Source organism: Protopterus annectens, chromosome 4.part1 (assembly GCF_019279795.1).
Source record: "Protopterus annectens isolate FY-2018-M chromosome 4.part1, PAN1.0, whole genome shotgun sequence".
NCBI classification, from domain to species: Eukaryota; Metazoa; Chordata; order Ceratodontiformes; family Protopteridae; genus Protopterus; species Protopterus annectens.
This window is the reverse complement of record NC_056734.1, coordinates 655,790,723-655,811,433: the sequence shown is the minus strand read 5'-3', so window position 1 is coordinate 655,811,433 and position 20,711 is coordinate 655,790,723. Positions and strand designations below refer to the sequence as shown.

At 37.5% G+C, this 20,711-nt stretch overlaps 1 protein-coding gene across 1 annotated transcript in view; it reads left to right on the top strand.

The window, feature by feature from the left end:
* Window positions 1-20,711, top strand: part of LOC122801273 (vomeronasal type-2 receptor 26-like) — a 195,731-nt gene that overhangs the window by 57,737 nt on the left and 117,283 nt on the right. Inside the window, exon 3 of the mRNA XM_044070822.1 lies at window positions 20,196-20,319. Within this exon, the coding sequence (XP_043926757.1) occupies window positions 20,196-20,319 (124 nt within the window). The remainder of the gene's footprint in view (window positions 1-20,195; window positions 20,320-20,711) is intronic.

Sequence of the window (20,711 nt, the reverse complement as noted above, 5' to 3'; positions counted from 1 at the left end):
TAAACCAAACCCTGCCATTCACAGTAAGCCACAGAATGATTTCCTCCATATCTTAAGCAAGTGTGTGCAAATTTGCACCCAACCCATGAACAAGTACCATTGTTAAATGACCAACACACCCCACCTGCCTCACCCACGCTCATCCTCCTATTAAACTCACCAAAGCTGTCCATCATTGTAGCCAACTATATATCAGGATGACGCACCTCCCACCGCAGAGACTGGTAAACTACTTTCCATTTATGGAACCGCTCATCATACCACAACCATGCATTCCCCAGCCTCAAACATTGTGCCTCCCCGAATGATGAGAAAATACCCCAAAAGGGGCAAAGCCAATGCTCCATCCTTCTCCAGCTGCCCTGCCATGTAATAAATAAAGCCAACCACCCAGTTTTCCCAAGTCCTGGGTATAAGCTTACCTGTCTTTTTCCTACCCAGTGTGCTAACGCCACCAATAAGTCCTTGCTAGTGTCTGACTCTGCTTCTACTAACCTCTGGACCCCTTCCGCATCTAGCAGCTCAAACACATCCATATAACTTTCCAGATTTTTTCTTTCACTGTCCCCGAAATCTGCGGAGTTAAAATAACCCCTCTATCGCCCTGTCCCAGCACCTGAGTAGTTATCCAGTCCCCTGGCCAAAACCCAAAATCTGATTCTGCCTCCAAGATAGTCAAGCTGTCCTTAGAGCCCAGGTCCACTCCACCCATCTGTCCGCCCGCACACCTGGCTGCCTGTACCAATCCCCTTTGCACTCTGTATGACACTACTTCTCCCATTTCCACATCCCCATACAACAAAACCTCATCAACCACCTGCACCTCACCATCCTCACCACTTAGTTCCCCAATCATTGGTAAATTAATATCATTACCTGTACCTTCACCTTGCGACATATTGGGAACAGGAGCCACCACTGTAACCATCTGGTTCCCCGCCTGCTGACTTTTCCCCCGGCCTGGAGTCTTCATCACAGGGTGCTGTCTTTTCCTGCCTGAAGCTTGGTCTGGCTCTGCCTTGGACCTCGTCACGTCCTGGAATAATTCTTCCACTTGGGCTATGATAGCCTGCCATCATTGTCGGAATTCTAGTAACTTAGCCATCTGTAAAAAAGAAACACAATGTTAACGCTGTTCCTCAAACCCGACTACCCTACTTTCCCCAACCCCTATAATGTTGCCTTTCCCTATGTCCCACCACTCTCTGCCAACTCCCCTACTTACCTATACTCTGTAGCCTAGCATCACCCCTTGCATAGCTTACCTGCTAAGCATACACTTTATTCAGTAGCTAATGCACTTATACTTCCTCAATAAATAAAATATACTCCTTCCTAGCACACTCTTCACCCTTCTGCTGCACACGCATTCAGCCAAACACTTCCCTACAGCTACCATCCCCTGCCCTAGCACCACCAGGTATGTGTGTGTGTGTGTGTGTGTGTGTGTGTGTGTGTGTGTGTGTGTGTGTGTGTGTGTGTGTGTGTGTGTGTGTGTGTATATATATATATATATATATATATATATATATATATATATATATATATATATATATATATATATATATATATATATATGAAAAAAATCCTATCCTCTACCCACCTACATTCAAGCCACACAGATACAAGCACCATTCAACCACCAAGAAGCCTGTAACCCTTATCTCTTTATTCTGGACCATAAATCCTTATCCCCACGAGAGGTAATGGCCAATACCCACAGTGCGCATGTGCGAACCGACACCTGAACTGAACAGCCACAAAACAGCAGAGCTGCCCGCAAAACCACCTGGGAGAGTGAAAAAGGAATCCCCACCACTGCCTCTGCTGAGGGAAGGCAGTGGGGACAACCACACATAAGGAATGGTCGAAAGCAACAGCGCACATGCGTGGAAATGAAGAAATGACACTGGAGACCAAAGGAAGGCCACAGAAGCCAATGAACCCACCAGGCAGCACTAGAGGATCCACCGGACACCAAACTCAATGTGCCTAGATGGGATTACAGCACTGGAACCCCACAGCCTACCACAACCACCAGGGAGCACACCGGAGACCAGAGAAAGGACACAGAAGCCCACAAACCTACCAGGGAGCACTAGAGGATCCTCCAGACACTGAACTCGATGTACCTAGATCGGATTACAGCACTGGACTTCCAAAGCCTACCACGACCACCAGGGAGCACACCAGAGACTGGACAAAGAACACAGAAGCCCACAAACCCTCCAGGGAGCACTAGAGGATCCACCAGACACTGAACTTGATGTACCTCGACCAGGTTACAGAGCTGCATCCCCACAGCCTACCACGACCACCAGGGAACATTTTTTTTTTAATTACCAGGCCAACCCACATGCTACTACCCTACTGCATGGCCCAACCGGGAAGGAGACAATGAAGAGCCCGGCCTACCCACATGTTTACACCTGACTGCATGGCCCAACTGGGAAGGAGGCTACGACTGGCCTGATGAATTCCCCAGAGACTCCAGGATGACCAGGAGCAACCTTGGCGACACTGGACAACCACAAAGACCTCACCCACCACAACCGACCCTACCACCCAAGCGGAGCCACCACTGGACCACCAGCAAGCACCTCAACAACTGTGGAAACACATGAGACACCACAGGACACCAAGAGGCACCTACCACAGCACCATGCCTACCGGACCCCCAGAAAAATCACACTAATACCCAGGTAAGTCAAGCACCACACTAATACAGACACTACCCATCAACCATTCACCCATACACACTCTCCTCTCAGTAACCTTCCATGCCAGCAAGCCCAACCTATATTCCCAAACTCCATCCCCATCTTAAAATAATTGCTAACAGAGAAACACCAAAGGGAGAGGAAGGAACTAACTCAGTTAAACTAATCCCCTCTCTCCCCACCATCCAAAGCCTGCCTGCATCTACAATACCTACTTGTCATCTGGACATAAGCTAGCTGTTACTGCACAACCAACTCATACCAAATGTAACTACTTCCTTTAGCTCTCTACACTTAAACCCATCCTGAGTCCCACCCTTCCTTACCTCACTTCCTTAACTACTCCAATCCCCTTTCACTACCTACATTGCCATGACTCTAGTGATTAGCCAATCCCTTAATCCCTAGCCTAGCTCTTTCCCACCCCCACTCCTCTTACACTTTACTAGTGGGTCCAGGACAACTTTATTTGTGCCAAACTGCATTTGTTAACAAAGCCTACCAGGGAATGGGACATACTTAATATTGCTTGCATTCCTAAAGAAATGACTGTTACTTCATGTCAGGTTTTACCACCATTGATGTACAGTGACCATGTGGTCATAAGGGTTAAATTGCTAACAGATAATTCTGCCAAATTGAAATCTAAACCAATGCGCAGAAGGTTAATTGCAGATTATATGCAAGCAAAACAGTCACTATGTAAAACTAACTGGAGTGATGCTTTCTGTGGAAAAAAATGGAAAAACTGCAAACAAAATAAATTGTTTGAATGTGAAAAAATAAATAAATAAAAGTAAATGATTACAATCAGGATCTAGGCACAAATGATCAAGCCCATATATTTCCTTAAGAACAATATACTTGAAGGTGAAAGACAAAAAAATATAAGGAATGGAAAATAGGTCAAAGTATAACTTTTGAAAACTGAAATAAACAAGCTAGACAGACAAATTAAACATAGTATTAGAAAAGGTCAAGAAACATTTGAAGACATTTTATAAAGATCTTGAGCTTAATAGGAAACCATTTTATAAATACATTAGAAGTGGTAAGAGTAAAGACAGAAATTGATAAACTGTGTAGGCATTGTAAAATGTATTCACAAACACAACAGATTATTGATATATTTACAAAATCTTATGCAAAACAGTTAACTTTATGAAGGGGGTGATACAATTTGTTAGTAACATTCAGGTAACTTCAGATGCTGAAATTAAATTTGATTATATTGAAAAAAAAAAAGAACTATGCAAACTGGACCCAAACAAAACCCAAGGAGGTGAAGGAAATAATAACAATGACCTGGTGACACTTCAGCATGAACTTACACCACCATTATATCTGTCATTCATTAGATCATTTAAGTATGTGGAATACCTCATGGCCGGAGACATGCATTTGTTAAACCTATATTTAAGGGAAAAGGAAATAGAACAAATCCAGAGTTATACAGATCCATAGGTTTACTTTATGCTGTAGAAAAATAGTAGATAAATGCTATTTTGGATAAATTATTGTCAAAATTGTGAAGGTTGGGGCTTGAAACTAAACATCAGCATGCATATATTGAAAATAGATATATAACCACCTCTAACATGATGTTCTATAACAATATAATGATAGCTATAAATGAAAAGTTATATTGTGATATAATTTATATAGACTTAAACATTTGATAGGGTCATACACAAAACACCGATCAATAAATCAAAACAATTACATATTGCTATGATACTGATAAGTGGCCTACAAACAGGACATGTTAAGTGTCATACAGCAATTGGGCAGGTAAAATTCTAGGTTACAGTCGAGGTGACCCACAGGGCTCTGTCCTAGGTCCATACTTGTTTAAGTTGTATCTTTCAGATCTATTCATTTAACTAAGGTGTTCTACAGTCTAGATGCAGATGACTTGAAAATGGATGAACTGATTACATGTGTTTCAAATAGGGCAAGTCTGCAAAATAACTTGACTAAATTGATCATTTGGCACATAAGAATAATATGCTGATAAATATATAAAAAACTAAGCATATGAAATTTCGGAGGTGTAGATTGTATGGTGACCATTTAATATAGCACACAGTGATTGAAATGCCTCAGTATATGGGTAGATCCACCTTTGAGTATTTCTAATTATATCAACCAATTGATTAGTGATAGTTGTAGAACTATAGGTTGTACAAAAAAAGAGTTATAATGTCTAGGAAATCAGAAATAATTTTATGTCTGTGTGTGTGTGTGTGTGTGTGTGTGTATACACACATGCACACAGTATATATATATTAATTTAAACTCTTCATGTTTTCATTTTAGGAATATAACCCACATTTTATATCTTAGTCCATCTGGCAGCATGCACTCTTTAAAGAGTTAGATCATGCCATTGTATAGCTTCTTCATAGATTTATAAACTATTACTAGGCTAATGACTCAAGAGGCCTTTCTAAGCCTAGCCAAGTTTTCCTGAAAGAATAATGATGCCCTGCATCCAAACAGGACAGAGGGCCAAGCATTTATAAGCAACCTCTCTCCGTAACAGACACAGGAGCCAGGTCTGGTCTAAATTTCCTATTCCTCATCTACTTGTCAAGGTTGTGTTTAATGGGTAACAGATGAACTCAGATTCACATGGATGGGAAGCCTGTTCCATAGGAGGGGCAGACCCTGGAACACACTTCGGTCTCTCCAACATGTTCTGTTTATGTCACAGATAAAATTCAGGTCCTTAGATTTTATATTTCTAGTAATGTTTGACTTACAAATATGTAGGAAATTCATAACTGTGGGGTTTGCAGATGCCTTCTAAGCCAGACATAGATCACCCTTAACAATTTATAAGAGACTGAATAGAGTGAAATGGCTTTTTGTTACCCCTTACCAAAACGAACAAAGGTTCCAAGTCACTAGAGAAGATGCAATGTCCAACACTTTATTTCCAAGTACAAATGAATGCTTTCATCTGCCAAAACAGACTTCATCAGATAAAACAATACCGGTGTCACACATTTTTATACAATAAATCTTAATTGCTAAATTATTAAATTGTCCTAATAAATTAACAATTATCCAAATAGTAAAAAAAATTAAAGCTATATTACTACATACTCTCTACCTCCTGGGATTGTGTGAACAATAAACCTTATTTAAAACATTTTAAAATGCATCTGACAATTCAAAAAAATAGTAATTAAATAAATAAATAAATGTAATAAATACAATAAATTCATAAGTATATTAGTAAAGAAAAATCCCTGTCTACTAAATGTTTTTATGTATATATATATATATATATATATATATATATATATATATATATATATATGGGTCTACCTGACTTGGTCGACATTTCATATAATCGACTGTTTATTTGGTCGACAGTTCATTTGATCGACAAGCATTTGCCCCCTTCCCCAATGTTGTGCGACCCTGGAGTTGATATATATAGTTAGGGGGGGTGTGGGGGGGAAGCCCCCCACCTAAAATGCTTGTCGATCAAATGAACTGTCGACCAAATAAACAGTCGATTATATGAAATGTCGACCAAGTCAGGTAGACCCATATATATATGGGTCTACTTTCATAGACCGAAGCGCCACTTTACCGACACCCGGAAGACCGAGACGGAACGACCGAACAGGTAGGTTACCGAAAACGCGATAACCCGACGGCTGAGAGACCAACAACGGCAGCGTGTGAGCGCGATACGGTAAGTGTGCGAAAGTGACAGATGTAGTATTGGGGAGCGGACAGGTAAGTGTACGATACTGAGGGATTTTAGGATAGTGTGTGGAAAATGTGAGTGTGCGGTGGTGTCGGACTAAGGGTTCCGGTGAGGTAAGTGTGTGGAAGTGACGTAGAGCTGTGTAGGGTAGTGTTAAGTGTGTTAGGGTTAGAATGCGGGTGGAGTGAGTGTGCGATAGTGATGGGCTGAATGTTTTAGGGTGTGTTAAGTGAGTTAGGGTTAGGGTGCAGGTAGGGTGAGTGTGCGATAGTGATGGGCTGAATGTTTTAGGGTGTGTTAAGTGAGTTAGGGTTAGGGTGCGGGTTGGGTAAGTGTGCGGTAGTGTCGGACGTTAGGGTTAGGGTTTAGGTTAAGGTTAGTGGATATGTTGTTGTGTGCAATGTGTATTTGGCGTTTTTTGTGTCGGTGTTTTGGTGTTCGGTATGTTGAGTTGTCAGTGTGGTGTGTTGTCGGTTGTTTGGGGTGGGGAAAATGTGTGTCGGTGATTCGTACGTTCGGTCTATGAAAGTAGACCCATATATATATATATATATATATATATATATATATATATATACTATTTATATTTATAAATGTATATTAATATTGTGTGTATTGTTTGTATGTAAAATGTTAGGTAAATATGACAGGAAACTCCCTATCCAGGTTTGTATACCTAGGTCATGTATATCACACCCTGCCTGCTCTATCTACCAAAATGGCCTTAATATTTATCTATTCATTAAGGCCTGGATTTATATTGGCCTTCAACCTTAATTGCCATCTAAGTTCCTTTTGTAGCAGTGTGTTCTTCATGTCACCTCCCCTAGTATCTCTTTTAACCAGATCAATAATCCCAAACTTAAAGTCACTAAATGAACTGCAGACAACTGTATGTTTATAAAGGGCACTGGTCTCCTTCTTAATTCTAATGTCATTCATGTGTTCATATATTCTATCCTTAAGTGCCCTTTCTGTTTTACCTACATAGTAGGATGGACAGTTTGTACAGGTAGCCAAGTATACTAATATCTTGGTTTGACAATTACCCTTACAGAATTTTACTGTACTAACTAGGCTGTTTTTCAATTTCATGCTTTCCTCCTTGTAAATGTGTGAACATTGTCCACACCTACCACATGCACTTGTGGCTTTCTTAATGTTATCTGTTGTGTTCCCCTTTTCAAGCAAGCAGTCTTTTGAAATTTATGCCTGTCTTATATATAAACACAGGTCTGTTCCCTGCCACTTCATATACTTCTTTATTTGTTTTTAATATAGACCAATTAGTTTCCACTATTTTTGTGAAAAGGTCAGAAAATCTGTTGTATTCAATTACACTTGCCCCTAAAAAATGTTTTGTCTCTTCGTCAGGTTTCTCCACTTTTGTTAGGAATTGACCTAATAAAGGCTTGTATTTGCTTCCCCAACCATAATAAACCTCTTCAAAATTCGGATTCACATGGATGGGAAGCCTGTTCCATAGGAGGGGCAGACCCTGGAACACACTTCGGTCTCTCCAACATGTTCTGTTTATGTCACAGATAAAATTCAGGTCCTTAGATTTTATATTTCTGGTACTGTTTGACTTACAAATATGTAGGAAATTCATAACTGTGGGGTTTGCAGATGCCTTCTAAGCCAGACATAGATCACCCTTAACAATTTATAGGAGACTGAATAGAGCGAAATGGCTTTTTGTTACGCCTTGTATTCTTTTTGTAAGGAACCATTGAGGTTGCTCTAGTTGCTACATATGCCTGGTCAGGTACATACCAAAGGGAGGATTGTACTGTTTGTCTGGTCTGAGATGAGCAGAGTGTAGTGGGATAACCCCTTTGGACCTAGATGCCATGCCCTTACATTTAAGTTACACAACACAAAGGGCTTTCCTCACCGCTGTGGCCAAATTGTGGTTGGTGGTTGAAGGTAAGTCGACTGTCTCTGTATGTACCTAGATCCCTAACTACTGGGTTAACTCTTAGGGGTGTATTATCAATATGGTACTTAGCTGGGATGGTTGATTTCCCAAAGGGAACAATTATGGATTTATTAGCACTGAGTTTAAGACCATGGCTTTGGCACCATTTATTAGTCAGATATAGACCTTCTTGAAGAATACTAGAGTTTGCCAGGTAGTTGATGATAACTCACAGCTTACAATCATCTCTAATGTCTCTAGTGACAAGGACATTTTTTTTTATTCTCGATCACCTTTGGTATTTTGGGATATAATATTTATTTTATTTTATTTATTTATAATTTACATAACTTACGGGAAGCCCAGCTGCACACAAAGTCCCCTATTAAGTAGAGGCTTGGGGAGAAAAGTTCCAGTATATAATACTATGTAAATGCTTTCTTACTTTCTTTTAACAGAAGCCTCATTCCAAATAACTGTTAGTCCAGATGTGTTTAATGGCTGTTTGCCATACCTCTCTGCCTGCGTCCTTTTTTGGCTTCTCTTGACAGGTGTTAATTTATTGTATGAAGAAAACATATTCCAGTCTTCCATTACTGTTAAAATCACCTCCTGAAATGTTATTATTTTTATCAGCATCTTTTTTAAATCTACATTACCTATGTCCCGGGGAAAAATATATCATTAAAATTGTGGCCTTTACACCATAGAAGTAACCTCTTACCCCAGTGTAACATTATTGCATAAACTTTCATTTTTTTGCAGATAATAACACAATCCCCTTTCATCGAGTGCACTTGTAGGTAGCACTGGCTATTACTTGAGATCTTTTTTACTTTTTTCACAAGTCTGCTGTGTTTTTCCTCAGTAAAGTATTTTTCTTGAATAGCTATTATTTTCTCATTTTTCTTTTTCTCTTCTTTTCAGAATTCTTTCCCGATTCACTGGACAAATTAACATTTTGAATTCCAAGTGATTAATTTAATGTCTGTGTGTTTTGCTCCTTTCCATTCTTTAACATTCCTAAATCTCTAATTCCATACTAATACTTAAACACGATCAGTTTCAGGTTCATATTCATCCAGTCATTTTTCTAAGCCAAAATCTTTGTTTGTTTTTTTTAGTTTCACATATTTAGTCTGTTCTACATCTGTTTACTTTTTGTTAACTCTTTCACTCCATTGGAGCTATATAGCTTTTTACTCATAATTACATCCTGAGCTTTTTGACAAAAACAAGTTATATCATCACATTTCAAGCAAATATTCATGTCTCAGGATACATATGGTTACTAAGAAAATGTAAATGACAAACTGCTCAGCACAAGCAAATCTTTACTGGGGTAATTTTAATTTGATTACATTTCTTAAATTGGATTTGTAATATTTTGTATCACTAAAAATACACACATATCGTCCATTTAAGATAGGAGATTGATGCAATGGTTAATGTGTTTACCTTACAAATGCAAAGTATAGGGTTTGATTTTCATGAAAGGGAAATAGCCTAGGATTAAAATGGCCTATAAGGGCAGTTACTCTAATATTGAACTATGAACCAAAGAACTTAAGTATGGTGATATAAAGTTCTGTCTGTGTTACTAGTGCGATGAAATATTTAGAAAAATATGAAAATCATGGCATTATAAATAAATACTATATTTCAATGCAGTTGTACTGCCCCTCATCATAGTTTTAAGTTGAATTTTTTCAATAGTTTGTATGTAGCATGGTTTTGGAATTATTAGTTCAAATATGAGCAGACTATAGTAACAACCTAGAAACATCAGTAGGATGTGACTTCAGAAACACCTGAGATGTCACAAGGCTGGCAGTAATGTGTTAGAAGTGTTGCATTGCTGAAGATATCTCCCATACAATAGAACCAACAGTAAACAATGTAAACTATATGAAAGAAATCATCACTCATAAGCCAAGGGTGTTAAGCTCTGTTAGGTTCAGGCAACATGCCTCATTCTACTTTCATAAAGAAAGGAGATGGGTGGAAAAAAGATCAGAGGCACTCTAGCTTCTCCAGCCCCAGCTCACTGAAGCCTGACCTGTACTCACAACGAGCTTTCATATGTACTTCAGGTTTCGTTTGCCATTGTCCAGTACTCAAATGTTTCCTTTTTTATTATGTTTTAGTTTCACTCTTATAAAGAGTTATCCTGCACTGTCTTTTGCATCTCTTTTAGCACCAGTTTTCTCTTATCAGCATTTTTCATTTTGAATGTATTACATATACAGTCATTGACCCATGTACTCCTTGGAACGTTTTTGCCAGCTTAGGTTTCTGCATCAAAGTTTATATCACACAGGTATTTCTTGGAAATAGTAGGTAGATTCCTTCCTGACTCTAACATGAATCTCTTCTTATACAGCATTCTTGCATTTCTCCTTATGCTAAAGTTTGTTTTTTCTCATTCTTCTTTCTGCTTTAGTTAAGTCCCCTTATTTATTCAATCTATCTTTCTGTCTTGTTGGTTAATAGGTGATTTTGAGACTAACTCCGGCATCCAGACATGTTTTACAGCTAGCTATTGATCTTTTAATATGTCACCATGACCCACATCAAAAAATGACGTAAGAAATTGTCATAATTAGAAAATTGTCCAATTTGGCACACAGGCAGGCTAAATACTGTTAGCATGCATACTGTATATGTAATCTATTGTCCTCTAAAATTAAAGATGCCCGATTTTCTGTAAAAGTCTATTCTTTTGATGTTACCTGTGGAAGACTACCTTTTTCCACATATCTTGCTGTTCCCCTTACTCTGAAAGAGTGGATAATTTCTACTTCTAGTGTTTGATATGTTTGGTGTAAGTGGAATAGTTCCGTGGCTCTTTCATTGTGTATCTTTGCGACCCTGTCCACACCCACACTAATAGACTCACAGCTGGGCTGTGATTCATGTGGCTCCCCTTGATGGCACCCTGCTCCCTCCAGTTCCTCTAAAGTGACTTCTGGGTTGGAAAATTATTTTACTGCCGTTGTTGAGAATAATCTTACATGATTTTGATGCCTTTCCTATATGGTCTGTCCTCCTGATGTGAGAAAAATGTTGTGACAGTATTTAGTTTTAATTCTGAACTTGCTTCTTTTGCTTTTAAATTTTCATTCTCCTGTATTACATTCTGAGGGAGATTGGAGTAGCCATTTTAATATTGTTACCATTCTCTTGCATATAAGTTTCAGATTTTGTATTGATTTAACTAAATTCCAGAAAAGAACCATAGATTCCTTGCCCTAGGTCTGAGTTTGATAACAATCAATTTTCCAAGTTCATTTCTCCTTTTAGTTCCTTCTTGACAACTTTTGTAGCTTTTGCTTAGTTTTTATTTATTTTTTTCTTTATTCAGCTCATTAGTTCTTCTTCTTGTATTTACTGAGTGTTCAGCATTCTTTTTTAACATCTTTATTGAATTACCACTTAAGACATAGGCAGACATAGAGTTATATAAAAGAAAACCAAGCATGTTAACATTCACAGTTACAAACATTATACATCATATACATGCTTTTAAACAATTATAATCAATCCAAAATCAGGTAAGTTGCTCAATTCTTACCTTCCCTTAAACCTGTCTCCTCCACCAAAACAATTAGTCTGCATGTATTTTTCCCACAATTTCCATTTTTTCTATGTAATTTATTCCTTCCCTTTTCTAAAAATCCCACTTCTGATTCTTTTATCTCTGTTACAATGTTCAAAACTGAATACACCTGGTTTAGATTTTGATTTCCATTTTCTAGCAATTGTTTTTGGCAACCACCTGAATTAAACTTAACAGGCCCTTATTATGTCTAGTCAATTCAGATTCTGTATTCCAGTTCAAAATCATTTCCTTAGTTATACCCATTTGTTCAGCCAATACTTCTTTTTTTATTTTTATTTTTAACCAAAACAATAAGTTAAAATGGAAATAGTACAAGAAATAGAAAACATTATTGACTAACATTGCATGGTATTTAGGTTTTTGTATCATTGTAACATAGCTGAGTAACTTATTACTAACAAGTAAGGGATTAAAATATATATTAAATGTCTAATAATTGTATGATTTATAAATGTACCACTTATTAAGGATGCATATGTATTAGATAGATTTTCTGTCTAGAATCAAGTGGATTTCCATTCTAGGCTGTGATAGTTGCACCTTATGATTCTGGGATGGGTGTGAGGAAATAAATAGAGCTACCTCCCTGCATTTGGTCAGTTTAGTTCCCTATTCTATAATCCATTTTTCTAATTATGTAGTCTTGCTTGAAGAAAGCATTTATGCATCTTCCAAAGAATATCTGACTGGTAATTAGCTTATATATGCATCTTAAAAAAAACTCCTTTTATAGCAAACTGAGTAGAGGAAAAGGGCTTTAAGGTGCTCTGGAAAAGGCAGATTTGTTATGCCTTGTACTCTTTTTGTAAGGAACCATTGAGTTTGCTCTAGTTGCTGCAAATGCCTGGTCAGGTACATACCAAAGGGAGCATTGTACTGTTTGACTGGTCTGAGATGAGCAGAGTATAATGGATAATGACCCCTTTGGACCTAGATGCCATGCCCTTACTTTTAAGTCGCACAACACAAAGGGCTTTCCTCAACGCTGTGGCCACATCATGGTCGAAGGTAAGTCGACTGTCTCTTTGTATACCCAGATCCCTAACCACTTGGTTAACTCTTAGGGGTGTATTATTAACATGGTAATTAGATGGGATGGTTGATTTCCCAAAGGATGCACTTATGGATTTATTAGCATTGAGTTTAAGACCATGGCTTTGTCACCATTTAATAGTCAGATATAGACCATCTTGAAGAAAGGTAGTACTGTACTTTAAACGATTCATGGATGATGAGTTTTTTTTATATGGACATGGAACATTATTAATTTAAATACATTTCTGGAGTATATCAATACATTTGTGACATTCCAAAAATTTAAAATGAACTATTCGGATAAAAATATACAATTTTTAGATGTTTTAATTAGTTATAATGAAGGTATTATTAATAAACGTATTCATAAGAAAGAGACTCATGTCAATCATTATTTATATAATAAGAGAATGCATCCTCAGCATACCTTTAAAGGTATAGTTAAAAGCCCGCTCTCTCGAGTAAGTAGATTGAATACTAATGATCAGTGCTTTCAAGAAAAAAATGAATGAAATTATAACAGTTTCAAAATAGAGATTATAGCTCTAAGTTATTAGATACAGCTATAGATGAAATAATTAAGAATAGGGATAGTTCTGTTACACCATATTTCTCTAATTATGTAAATAATAAAGTTAGAAATAATGCTTGCAATGATAAAAGTGTACATTATATAACTACTTATAATGTATATATAAAACATGTGAAAGAGATAATTAGAAACTATTGGAGAATTTTACAAATACTACCAGATTTAAGAGCATATATTGGTGATAAACTTTACTTATAAGAACTGTTCCAATCTTAAAATCTATCTGTGTTACAAAGATATGAAGTATTTAGTTTCCACTGTTGCTAGTAAGCCAACTTAAAAATGAAAATCACCAGAATGTTCCTACAAACCACGCTACCAACCCTTATCACACTTTACATCCTAACTATGTATGAAAATCAGCACTTTAACACATTCTATTCCACGATAGGACACACCAAAGCCCCAGATGTAAAAATTGCCTCTTTCAGAATTACACTAAACCAGGGCAATAATACCAAACAGAATATATCCTCATATATTATCCAACAATACCTCCGCCTATCTCTCACCAGCCCGAAAGCCAGATATTTTGACAAACTCTTTAGCAAGCTAAAGCATAGTATCTCTCAATTCATGCTAAAACTAACTATCAGTGGAGATATCCATCCAAATCCAGGCCCTTCTACCAAAGACTTACCATTCGATTGTAAAAGTAATAATTCTTGTATCAGTAGACCCACCAACTCCCTCTTAATCTGTCATCTCAACATTAGAAGTGTATGCAAAAAAACACATGACTTACATGCCCTTCTAGATGTTTATACCCCAGAGATCCTATGTCTAACTGAAACCTGGCTTAAACCAGCTACAACTAATATTGAAATACTTCCTCTTGGGTATAGTATGCATAGATTGGATAGGAACGCTAGGAAAGGGGGGGGGGGTAGCCATCCTCTATAAATCGGAACTTGATGTAACAATAGAAACCATCCAACCACCTCAGATAAATAACACTGAAATACTAGCCACTAAATTGCAACTCAATAAAAGTAAAAGTATCAATATTATCTGTTTGTATATTCCTCCAGGGAATAATGTATCTACTATTGAAGATACACTTCACTGGCTATCCTCTCACTATACTCAATAAACACCTATTCTGGGTGACTTTAATGTAGACTGGGGCTCCTGTTCATCTGAATCCCCTTCTACTCACATCAACCTCCACACATTCACCCAAAAAATTGCGTCCCCTACCCGAATTGACAAACGCTCTCACAAAGAAAGTATACTGGATTGGATACTTGTAAATAGAGATTCCCAAAACTACACCACAGGAATACTCCCAGACGATCTTAGTGATCACTTCCTAACCAACGTCATCAAACATAAAATTAAAATTCCACAACCATCCCTTTTTAGAATGGTTAGAAATAAAAAATACTTAGACCCTACCAAACTTCAGCTAGAACTAAAGTCCTGCAACTGGACTATACTAAATCATCTTTGCTTAGAAGAAGCCCTGACTTACTTCAATAACAAATTTTTAGAAATCCTCGACTTCCATGCTCCTATGCGTCATAAAAGAATAAAAAGCAAAAATGTCCCCTGGCTTTCCAAAGAAGCCAGAACCAAAATCACCAACAGAAACAAACTATGGATCATATGGCGAACCACCAAAACCCCCCAGGATTATAACAAATTCAGACAGGCTAGAAATGAGACAAAAAGACTTGTCCTATCTGACAAAAAAACTTATTACTTTAAACTACAGGTCAATACTCAGAATAACCCTCAAAAATTCGGGGCAGGGTTCAATAAACTACTCCGTCCTGGTAAAACCTCAACCCCCAACCATTCCGCCAGTGTTAATAAAACCACGGAACAGGTCGCTGATGGCTTCAATCATTTCTTTACTGAAAGCATTCAAGCACTCGCAAGCCAACTTCCGAACAGTCCCACGGACGACAATAACTATATCTCTTCTACCCAAAATGTCTTCCGTTTGCAACCAGTACCTACCTCCTATATTTGTAAGCTATCAAAAAACTAAAAACCACTACCCTATCTGCCGACCAACTCCCAGTGGAATATTTACAACTGACAGCTGAAGCGGTTGCCTATCCCATCTCCATACTGATCAATCGTACCATTACTGAAGCCAAAGTGCCCTCAATATGGAAAACATCTTATGTTATTCCCCTGCATAAAGGAGGTCCCTCCACTGAATATTCCAACTATAGAGCAATAGCTATACTTTCCCCATTAGCCAAGATTATGGAGAAATGTATACACAAACAACTTATGCAATACCTAATCAATAACAACTTAATGGCTGAAACTCAACATGGTTTTCGGCCATATCATAGTACTATCACTGCCCTACTATCCTTCAACAATGCTATTAATTTCTACTGTAACAACAATATCACCTCATCTGCCCTTTTCCTTGACCTCTCTAAGGCCTTCGACATGGTTGACCATCATCTTATGATCTCAACTTTGCAGTCACTTGGACTACACCCCAGTACCCTCCTTTGGTTTAAATCCTATCTCCAAGACAGAAAACAGGCAGTTATCTGGCAAAATAAGCTCTCAAATTTCCTACCCAATACTATAGGAGTTCCACAAGGCTCCATACTAGTTCCATTACTGTTTTCCATCTTTATTAATGATCTCCCAACTATAATACCAAACATCAAATGTATACAGTATGCGAACGATTCCACTTTGATCTGTGCAGCTAAAACCCAGGATGAACTAACAAGGGACACCCAATCAGCTTTTACAGTTGTAGAAGAATGGCTACTCAAATGTCGTTTACTGTTCAACCCCCCAAAAAAAAAACTGCTTATATTTCCTCCAACTCAAAGGTCTATTCCACTCTCCTTTACCATCCAAGCTAAAGATGGGACAACTATTTCCCCGGACACTAATACCAAACTGCTTGGTGTTACCATAGATAACTATCTGAAATTTGACCTCCATATCAAGCATACCATTAAATCCATCAACAAAAAACTTGGCTCACTCTATAGACTAAAAACCTTCTTCACCCTTACTGCTAAAATAGCCATAGCTCACTCTCACCTACTTTCTACCCTCCTATATGCTTCTCCGCTGCTACTCAATACATGTAAAGCTGATCTCAATAAACTAACAACCTGCTACAATCACATTGCTAGATTTGCTACAGGCTCACCTTTTAGAACCCACCACTGTACCAACCTCAAACATCTAGGTTGGTTGGAGTTTCCCAATCTCATTAAATACAATATACTAGTATTGGCCAATAAAATACTCAAAAACCCTGATCATATACCAGCCCTCAGTAAAGATATCGTCCCTTATAATAACACAAGATCGTTATGTTCATCTCATGAGCTACAGATCGAAACAAGTAAAGTCAAAAATTCAGCAGGTATGGCCATATTTGCCAACTCTGTAGGTAGAATCTGGAATAAACTTCCTGCTACTATAACCCTGCTTCCCTCCCAAGTTCAGTTCAAAGCCACTATCAAACAGTACTTGGAACAAAATTGGATATGTTACTGTGACAAACCTGATTAACACTAATAATCTTTAATTATCTCACATGTTATACTGTAACACTGTCTGCATGTTGAATTTATGAATGTTGAGTATTGTCTTACCAAGTATAATAACTATTATTGTTATCAAAGTTTGAATTCTATGTAATCTTTGCTTATTATGTTGTTCTTCTTTTAAATGTATTCGGAGCTTATCTCCCCGGGCCTCCGCTGAAAATGGACTTGCCTCCAGTCGGACTTCCCCGGTCAACAAATGTAAAATAAAATAAATAAATAAATAAATAAATAGTAAGTTAGTGACTTTCCCATGTTATAATTGTCGTTGTTGTGATCATATTTGTATAGAAAAAAGTTTTATATATCCTCAAACTCGTAATGACTATATTTTCAAATTTTCTGTGACTTGTAATACATTTAATATGATTTACCTTGCAACCTGCGTGAAATGTGTGGCTTTTTATGTAAGTAAATCTCATAGAAAATTAAAAGAGTGTATTACTGAACATAGGTCTGTCATTCGTAGATATATACAAACCGATGCTCTAGCTAAACACTATATGGAAAGAGGAAATTAGCATATTTTCGGTTATTGAAGTTCTTTATAATAACTGTAGAGGAAGTGATTTGGGTAATAAGCTTGAAATGTTTGAGTATAAATGGATCATTATGCTCCAAGCAGATACAAAACCTGATATAAATGTGAATGTTAGTTTGAAATGCGTTGACACATTAACAAATATGTTTAAGATAGTCAGCTATAGCTTTGAGGAAGTTAGTTGTGTCTTGATTGTATCTGTTATGTGATTGATGGGCTCTACTAATTATGTTAATTGAATATATTATATAAATTGCATTTATTCATTTTAAGTGTTTTTAGCACCGAGGAAGGATATTGTTATCTGAAGGCTTTGCGTTTTGAGTTTAGTTATTAAAAGGATTTGCACAACATTTGCAAAACTCATTTTTATTTCTTTGTTCCATCTAGCAAGGTCATTGTAAAAAATTTGACCTTTTAGGTATTTTTACACTAGACAAATGCATTTAATTTTTATAATGTTGATTAGGATCTCTGGAACCATAAAATCCTGGCGTGTACAGCAAGAAGTTTGCAAGGTTTAACTCTAATTTCCAAAATAATCTGAGCTCAGAACCAAAGAAAAGACTGAATGGTTGCTATATTTAGCGGACTAGATATTTTTCAGAGAAACTGAATATTTATGCACATCTAGGGATATTAGGTGCAATGATATTGCAGACGCTTACTTAATACACAGTTGGAGGAACTTGAAAAGGATCACTGTAATGTGGAAGCCATACCTCAGAAAGGTAAGTATTTCAGATTCATTGGTCACTCCAGCTCCACAGATCCCCTCTTACAGTGACCACAGCACAGAACATTGTCTTGATAGGGAGGCTACATGCTACTACTTCAGTGCAGGGGAGTGGCTAATGCTAACACAGAAATATTTGCATCTCCTAAATTAGTTAAGTTTTAGTCTAGGAGGAAAAAGTGAATGCTGTCAAAAGAGATCATTTATCCATTTACTCCTTTGTGAGTGTATGCCGTGCAGGTCAGTACAGAGTAGCTGTGGTACGGGGCATATCAGTGAGTGTATGTGTGTTGCATATGTGATGCATGTTTGTCCTTGTATGTTGGGGCAGGAATGAGGTTGAGTTTTTGTCTAAGTTTGTGTGTGTGTGTGTGTGTGTGTGTGTGTGTGTGTGTGTGTGTGTGTGTGTGTGTGTGTGTGTGTGTGTGTGTGTGTGTGTGTGTGAGCATGTGTGTGTGTGTGTGCATTTATCAGATTGGTTGCACTAGTTGGTTAGGAAGAGGATGTTGAGTCTGTATGAGGGTGTGTTGGAGAATGAATACAAATGTATAAGGGTGAGTGAATGTCTGTGTATGTGTGTGTGTGTGTGTGTGTGTGTGTGTGTGTGTGTGTGTGTGTGTGTGTGTGTGTGTGTGTGTGTGTGTGTGTGTGTGTGTGTGTATTTATCAGATTGGTTGCACTAGTTGGTTAGGAAGAGGATGTTGAGTCTGTATGAGGGTGTGTTGGAGAATGAATACAAATGTATAAGGGTGAGTGAATGTTTGTGTGTGTGTGTGTGTGTGTGTGTGTGTGTGTGTGTGTGTGTGTGTGTGTGTGTGTGTGTGTGTGTGTGTGTGCGTGTGTGTGTGTGTGTGTGTGTTTCTATGCACGCACGTGTGTCTATGTGTGTGTACATGTTCACATTATCTGGTACAGATAATAACATTACTGGATAAATGTCTTTTTCTCACAGCTCGGAGAGTAGTAAAACATTACTTTATGCCTGAAATTAGTTGAAGTATTAAATAATCAACCTACATACACGATAATGTGTAATAACCTTTTCCACAGACTCTTAAATGAGAGTTTTAAGATACAGCAGGTTAAGAACATAATTATCAGAAAGTCAAGAGCAGAGGAACTGAGCTGAAGGAACTTTGAAGGCATAATGTCTAATACAAAGGAATTAGAGTATTCTGTGATTTTTTTTTCAGTAAGCAACTAACATGCAACCCTGACAAATTTTGAAGAAAAGACATATTTGATGATGTGAGCAGTGGAGTATCTTTCATGGTTCAAATTAATAGGGAGTATATTTTTTCTTAAAGTGGAAAGCTACTTGTTTGGGTGTTATTTCTATAAAATGCTAAGAAGGATGATAGCTGATGATAGCTAGATCAGAAGACAGAAGTTTTGCTTTAATTTACTAGCCCAGAATATTACAGGTAACAAATTAGTATCCAGGGATAAACTTACTGTTTCACAAGAATCAAGAAACTATGTAATAAAGTGTTGGCTTGTCTTCTCAGTAGATCTTTCACAGTGAGTGCTAGTTTGGAAGTTTATCACAATTAGCAGTTTTCCACTAAGTCACAAGGAAGTGTCAAGGTGCTTTAGAGAAAATACAGCATATAATTAATCATTCCAGACAGAAAAGGAGCTTCTGACAATTTTCAGAATTTGTATTTCTGTACTGATACATATCAGATTTCATTTTCATCTATTTAATTCTCTTCATATGAAGCTAACCATTTCCGAATTCACTTCTTCACAGATTCCACAGTCAGTGTGCAGTGAATCCTGCTCTTTTGGCTTCAGGAAAGCTCCCCGTAGAGGACAGCCTGTTTGCTGCTTTGACTGCATTCCGTGTTCTAAGGGAGAGATCTCCAATCAAACGGGTAAGTGACAGTAGAAATGGATATACAGTCTTTATATATGGCTGGTAAACAAATGTATTTTAAGCATTCACTGAAAGTCAAATAAATACAAATAGTCATTTAAAGAGAAAATGAGTACACAGACTACACTTTTGCAGTAGCATACTGGTAAAATGGTTGGCATTACTGTATACGAGAAAGTAAAGTTGAAGAAAAATATATGTATTACTAAAATTGATAGTCATAGTTATCATTAACATTTTCATCATTACCGCATTTGCTAGTGTTGTTAAAGAGATCGGGTATACTGTTGGATGTTGTCTGCATAATGCAGTTCTATTGACTGTATTTATTAATTTTGCCGGTACGTACGTATTATCTCAACCAGATTTTTGCGATAATACTGGTTGCTT